General features: G+C 40.7%; 1 protein-coding gene across 1 annotated transcript; it reads right to left on the bottom strand.

The window, feature by feature from the left end:
* Nucleotides 1–1,222: 1,222 nt before the first annotated feature.
* Nucleotides 1,223–2,144, bottom strand: LOC139628016 (mesoderm posterior protein 2-like). The gene is made up of 2 exons (XM_071489318.1): nucleotides 1,395–2,144; nucleotides 1,223–1,276 (listed from the first exon to the last, which is right to left on the bottom strand). The coding sequence occupies exons 1-2, from the start codon at nucleotides 2,142–2,144 to the stop codon at nucleotides 1,223–1,225; spliced, it is 804 nt and encodes a 267-aa protein (XP_071345419.1).
* Between the last annotated feature and the right edge of the window lie 5,592 nt (nucleotides 2,145–7,736).

Genomic DNA, 7,736 nt, shown 5'->3' with positions numbered 1-7,736 from the left:
TCACATTTGAGGTGTTTATGTCATGTAATATGCCATTACAGTAACAGTCACATAAAATTATGAACAGCTTCTTTATGTCATTATTTTGGCTGTGACTCTTGTAGCACTCATAAAACTATTATTGGCAAAGGGGAGCAACAATATAATATAATATACTATAATATAATATAATAAGACATTGTCTGACTTACACGACTTATCTACTGAACACAACTGTGTGCATGATTCTACCCCCCCCCCCCCCCCCCCCCCACCCCTCCCAAAATTCAAAGTTGTTTCTACACTTTCTTCTTAAGTATCATTAACACTGATTAACTTTTTTTTATTGTTTATATGGGCAACAATTTTAGAGCTACTTTAGGTGAAACAAACGGAGGGAACTGAGGTTTTAACCTCCATCTGAGCACATCTGTCACAAACAGGTATGAGCTCAAGAAATTAATAACTGCAAGTGATCACTCCCTCTAATACATAATCTTATCTTGTGTCGTAAAATAACATATTAAAAATCTCTTATGTGGTCAGTGGTTAGATTTGAACAAACTTTAAACCCCATCCTCTACATACACAATTAATATATAATCTTATATTGTATATTTTGTCGTGGCAACTACAGCAGGATTAAACATGATCTGACGGGGAGGCTTGCCAATTTATTTTAACTGTGTACTTCTGTGCTTCACTGTGAGCACCATCACTAAGGACATTGACATTTTCATCCAGCGTAGAAGCCACTGACGAGTTTGTGTGGTGCCACTGTGCCTGTGTGACCAGGAGAGGGAACTGTGGGGCATTTTCCCAGAAGCACTAGCCTCATCCTGCTTCATTAGACTCTGTAAGTACAGACCGTCCCCCTGGACTTGAACCTGTGACCTTTTTTTTTTTTTAACAAGCTGCTTATATCCAATTATTAGTAATAGTTCCAATGAATGATGAATAGCTGTCTAAATGATGAATGAGAAAAACTGAACTGCACCATGGGATGTAATGATGACAATACATGATGACATTTGAATATTTTATTATAAATAGTGGTATAAAGAAATATAAAAATAGTTGTTAGACATATCAATATTTACAAGTAACATTTCATAGGACAAAATAAATAAAATGTAGAATAGCATATATATTTAAAATAAATTACTTGATTCACAGTGAGGCAGTAAAAACAGTGAAGTAGTTGAGTCTGTTGTTGGATGAAGATCACACAGTGTTGGAGTGTTTAACCCCAATACTCTCTTGGAACCAACGGGATGCAGAAGTCTTTGCCACACATCTGTATTAAAAAAAAAATAAACAGGAAATGCATTAACATTTTATACAAACTGGTGCTAAATGTGTGATTTTACAAAAACAGGGTCATACATTATGTTGATGAGTAAATGTTCACATACCTGACAGGAGGGCTCTGTTGTTGGAGCTGACTGCACGATGGTATCCATGTTGATATCTCCCTGAGGAGTGTCACTGTACGGTTTATTGTACAGATCCACTCCAAAACTACAGCTCCCAGAGTGCAGCATGGTGTTCTGGCCATGACACTGGGCTGGGTACAGACTTTGGTTCAGGTTCTGGTTCTGGAGCTGGGCCTCCTGAGCGCCCATGGAGCCATGCTGGAAGTAGCTGAGGATGTCAGGTGAGGAGGTGTCGCTGGCTGAGGTGTCTCCTTGTTCCCTTCGCTGAAACAGCACCTCCTCACTGAGGCCCAGCTGGGCCGACAGGTAGGAGATGTAGCGGATAGTGAGGCGAAGAGTCTCAATCTTTGTCAGAGTCTGTCCGGCGGGGGCCACCGAGGGCGGGAGGTAGGACCTGAGGTGATGCAGAGCCTTGGTCAGATCCCTCATCCTCAGTTTCTCCTTCTCGCTAGCGCTCTCCCTCTGTTTGCTGCGGATCCGGGTGGCTCGGCCCGACTTCCGGCCACGTCCAGAAAGGGAGAAGGTCGAGGATTTGAGGCTCTGGGAATATCCAGTTTTAGCTGCCTTAGGGGTGGACTGTGGAGGCTGCTGGTAGGAAGGAGACAGGCTGGAGTCCATAGAGTGGACTGGGGAGAGGGTTTCTGAAGAGGAGATGCTGGAGAGGTCTGAATCCGAGCACCACTGATACTGCAGGCCGTAGTTGAGCAGAGGGACCGAGGAGGTATCCATGTTGTGTCGAGGGACTCAGTGGTCTGACTGGAGACACTGGGAGCTGTGAGTGCTGCTCAGCTCCCTTGCACTGGTTTATAAGTACAGGCCAGGCCACAGAGGTGTTAAGTGACACCTCCGCAGATTCTCACAAACCATCAGTGTCTAAAGGCCACTGCCCCTGCAAACACACACACACACACACACACACACTCCCTCACTGGGACCCTGTCTCTGTGCCTCTCCCTCTGCCCCGGTCTCTGCCTCTCCTCTGAGTCTGGGAAAGTTCAGCTACAGGAGTAGAAGTGTGAATTTTGACTCCTGCTCAAAACAATAAACAGTTTTTGCAGCAACTCAGATGTATTCTGCACATGTTGAGTGGATAAGGTTTGTTTTGAATGATCTTGCATTCACTTTTTACACTACAGCCTAAAAACTGGTGAGCAAACTAAACAATATAACAGGAGAGTGTGAAGAAGCTATACTTTAAAAATAAACCCATATAGAAAAAGGAGCCTGTACACTGAGTCACTGCTCTTATATATCTATATATAGAGTACACACACACACACATACACACATGTATATATATATATATACATGCAGGTACTTCACATTATGCTGCAATGGTATGGGTCCAAAATTAAGCCTTACCATTGTTTGTGCCAAGACGACCATCCAAAACGTTTAGAATATAGGAGAAGCACAAACTTAATGAGGATTTTTGGATCCATTACCAGGAAACACATGTAAGTCTATTGTGACAATAAATAAATCTCTGGTTTAAGTATATGACCAGTGTTTTAAATGTGAAGATCAGGACTGCACAAAAAGTCGCAGTCACATAGACTAATATACTGAACAATAAGGTACAGTTCTGATGTACTTGTACTTCACTTGAATAATTCAACTTATTACATTAATTACATTATTAAACATATTACTTGATACTTTTATTTTGCAACATTTCAGAGAGGGAAAATATACATTTTACTTCACCTGACATCAGTAGTTATGTGGTTCTTCTTATTATTATTATTCAGATTTTACATACAATATAAGCAACTGTAAACATTCATTTAGTCATTTAGCAGACGCTTTTATCCAAAGCGACTTACAGAAAGGGGAACAATCAAGGTTAAGTGCTATAAGAAGTGTTAGCGCAGCAATAAGTGCTAGTGACGATTCTTTAAGTGTAGATTTGTCATGTAGTGCTAGGAGAGAAGGTGCTCTCTGAAGAGCTGGGTCTTCAGACATATGATATATTGCTATTAAGAAGTTAGAATTAACTCCACATCAACCAAAACAGTAGTCCAAGTTTGAATGCAGGACTTTAACTTTAAATTGTGTTGTTTCCTAAGTGTACTTAAATAGATTTTAATTTGTGATTACGCTATAAAAATAGATAGTAAATGTGTAACTCTATTTGAGTAAAATGAAATAAAAATCAACAAAATGATCCCCACAGGAATGGTCTAAAATAAAACTTTTTTATTCAGTCCCTGTGGAGACACGGTATCAAGAGTGCAGTATGGGCTTACAGTTGTACACTGTGCACTTTGTGACTGACAAACATTAAGGATTGTTGAATTGATTGTTGAAGGATGTATGGACTATTGGGATGTGTGCAAATCATTTTTCTCTATTTTGGTTTGACCAGAACATGATGTGGCAAATCAAAGCACTGACACTAGCTGGGTTAAAGAATGCATCCATCATGTCAGTGGAGTTTTCTGATCATTAAGTGATCGCACATGATCCTGTCCTAACGCCTTTCTTCTTCTTCCTCCTCATCTCACTCCAACCTTGAACCTGGCAGCAGTGATTTCTACCCTTCTCTTGATCTTCCTCACTTTATATCCCACCATTTCTCACCAGTGTGATCATTTAGTAGTCACATCAACTCAGGCGTCAGCTGTCATCTCTGACCCTTCACTTTCTTTATATCTTGAAACCTATCCTATTGCTGCTCCTGTTCTCTGTTGTTCTGGATACACTGATGTGGCTAAAATGTAAATGTAAATAAGCTTAGGTTTAATGAAGCATAATGACCCGTATTATCCAGTTAAAGCAGAGGTGTGATGGTTTCACACTGATGAGTCTGGAGGCGTCACTTCACACCTAAGCTGTGAGAACTGGGAATGCTAGAAAATACTGTCACTGCTGAACTTCTCTGTCCCCATGTCCCCTCTAATTCCCATGTTTTCCTCAAACTCTTTTTAATTTGCTCCCTGTGTAGAGTGGCAAAAAAACTGAAAAAAGTCTAAACTTATATGTAAAAAAGTATATATACATATACATAGTGATTGTACCTATGCTTTTCACTTTATTTTCCCCATCCAGTCTGGTTGCTTTAGTTTTGAGCTATGAGCCACTTTGTCTGTTCTGTCATTTTCTTGGAGTCTCTGTTGTTTATAAAATCATTGTAACATCAAGCCTGTCATAAACCCTAACCCTGTTCAGGGGACAATTCTGTTTTCTCTCAGCTCAGTTTCCATTAGGCATCAGCATTTTGTGGTTGGCTTAGTATCAAGGTATTATCCTCCCTGGTGGACAACTGGCTTGCAGCAATGCAGATAACTAAAAAAACACTCAATTAAACAATCAGAGGAAAAACAAAAATGCTGTTTGTCTGTCGTTTATCGATGTTGTCCAGCTTGGACACTGCATTTCCTTTGACCAGAGCACTGAAGTCCTGCCAGCTCCAGGGACCTTAAATTATGAAAAATAGGCTGAATAGTGAGAGGTGGTGAAGTGTATCAGATGTATAATATTACTGAATCAACTGAGGATAAAATACATCAAACTCAACAAACAAACTAATGTAAAAATATGTGCTGTGTCAGGCTGAGTGCAGGGTGAACTGGGGTTGAACCCGCTGTGCGACCCTGCCGGTTACCCTGACTGAGGTGAGGCTGTGGGAGCCTGGCTGCGAGTTCGGCACCTCTGGGTGGATGCCCACCCACAGCAGGCTTTGAGGCTGGGCTGCCTGCCACCTGTCTGGGCCTCCCATGTCCACCAACCTCAACATGACCTCCAGTGTGCTCCCTCTGCTTGGAATAAAATCTAATTAAACGATTTCTGTGTGGAAATTGGGTTGGTGCCACAGCAAATAGTTTTACAATCAAAAAAAAAAAGATTAGAGGAGAGAACTGAAGTAGTCAAACATATAAAGTAGAAATGTATCAAGGAAAAGTCAAACAATATAGGAGGCGTTCAATTTATTTAAATACGGAGTAGTAGCAGTCTGGGTGAAAAAATGAAAAATATGAGAATATACAGTATGAAAATGCTGCATGTAATCACATGCAACAAGCAAATCAGAATATATGCATAGTTTAGGTGAACTCAAATTCAATAGATTGTCTCTAGAAGTCAGTCATTTTTTGTGTCATTACTAAATATTTAGGACTCGAAAGTAAAGAGAAAGACGGAAATATTATAGATACAGATATACTATAGAGAGTAGCTTTACTGTTGTTTTTCTTACAAAGTGAAATAACTAATAGCTTTTAGCCACTGAAAGGTTACGAGAGTGAGAGTTCCCATTGTACACCTATAACACCGTCGGACTCTCCATAGACATTTAAAAATAAGGATCAAAATTTATGCAGCAGAACCAGAGATATTGTTGTTTTTATACCACTCATTCTTATTTCTTGCCCCGGCCTGGTGACTACATTACCCACAATGCACCCCCCAGAGCTGCAGAGGAAATGAGGAGCAGCTACAGAGGTCTGGTAAGCTCACTTCTTTCTAACTCTGCAGCCTCAGTTTTTGACAGTGACAGAATCACCTTGATCTGTGTGTAACAGAGGGAAAAACAATCCATCTACACTGAAGCATCTGCTTAGAAATACGCAAGCATTATCTATTGGACTGACTATGGGTTAATATTTCAGACAGACTGCACGACCACAAGAGTGCTTCACAGTGCTAGAAGGATAACCTTGATGAAGAAAACACACAAGATTTATTTCAGTCAACTGCATGCTAATGTGGACTAATAAAGACATATTTAGGAGTTAAGCAAGTAAACCTCTGCTGTAGCTTCTGCTGGGTGGGCACTGAGGTCAGTGACAGCACTTTTCCTGCCAAATTTTAGTCTTTACAGTCAACCCAGACCACGGCAAATAAAAATAAAACTGAAGTTGTAAACGCAGTGTCAGTTTATGCCTATTTATCTCAGATGTGTGTGGTAGTATTAGCTACGTTTAAAGCTTCAGTGTGTTTTCTGTGTGTGTGTATCCATGTCAGGGGGAGAGGTGGCAGGTGAGGGGGATACATTCTGCACCCTAGGTGTGAAACATAGCTGGCACTGGAGGGGTCAGCCAGAGGTGGACAGTAAATTTCATCTAATTGTAAGAGACTGACATTCGCAGAGTGACATAACAGGACTCCACCAAAAACAACAGAACAGATTATGTGTAAATAAATTTAATGATTTCGTCCAAGCAAGAAAACTAAGAGTTGACTGCTGACTTGGTAGGAACGGTGATTATATTCTATTATTGTTGGCCTTCCTGTAATGGTAACAAATCATTAATGTATGAAACACACACCAAATCTTACTCTAACTAAAGTGAAATAAGGTGAAATTTTAAATATCAATTCCAGAGATGAAAACATGAACCTCGTGTTCACCGACCTCTACAGTCTGACATCCCGATAAACCTGGTGGACAGATCAGCAGAGTGTCTTTCACACCTCTGCCAGAGTAAACACATCCTCCTACTACTGGCACTTGCTCACACTTACTGCCATGTTTTTACAAGCCCTCCATACTTACACCCTCCATCACCCTGACCCTACCCAAGACACACAGCTGCCACTGACATGGGAATGGTTATGTTGATTATATATATGTGTATATTTCCCACCAGTGTTTGTGAGGTTTTCACTGTAAATACTCCCATTGTGCTTTCCTTTGACAGCTTATTTTACTCTGTTAAGCTCTCTTCTCTTAACCTGCTCTGACATTTTTACATTTCCTGAGGACCAAAGTTAAAATTCATCATCACACCTGCTGTGATTGTATTTAATCCCTGATGTGTATGTAAAGTTGTCAGGTCACATTGAAGTAATAGTTTGACATTTTGGTAAAAACTCTTATTCACTTTATTGCAGTAAGACATCTGTGCATAAAGTAGCTATGGCCTTTCTGATTCCAGCATGCTATCTAAAATCCCACATTAGGCATGATGAAGGGTCAGACAGAAAGAGATGTGTAATTCACACGCATGTCTGTGAGCTAGCTCACAACAGATGCACAGAGCGTCGTGTTCGTGTTCTGCTCAGCCTCTGACTGATCTCAGAACTCACCAGAGACTCCTGTTCTTTCCAAACTGCAACCTCCAGGGTGGAAAAATGAAGCAGATTTTTATTTCATTTTCCTTTCCTTTATTTTATGTTACTAAGGCTTCGAGTTATGCATAATTGAGTCTGTGGCCACTTTGAGTGACAGGTAGGTGTTGTCAGAGTTGGTAAGCCACTCCATGTCTAGCTGCCAGCTGCTGAAAGTGACCTCTCTGCTGTGTCTGTGGTGTCGGTGCCTTTTGGAGGATTATTCATGCACGCATTGGACAAATAATATGCCTTGCTGTGCAGTTAATT

This window comes from Trachinotus anak, unplaced genomic scaffold (genome assembly GCF_046630095.1).
Source record: "Trachinotus anak isolate AG129_WGS33_773 ecotype Australia unplaced genomic scaffold, CSIRO_AGI_Tana_v1 ptg000011l, whole genome shotgun sequence".
Taxonomy (NCBI): domain Eukaryota; kingdom Metazoa; phylum Chordata; class Actinopteri; order Carangiformes; family Carangidae; genus Trachinotus; species Trachinotus anak.
Note: the sequence above shows the minus strand (reverse complement) of the source record. Positions and strands in the feature narration are given on the sequence as shown.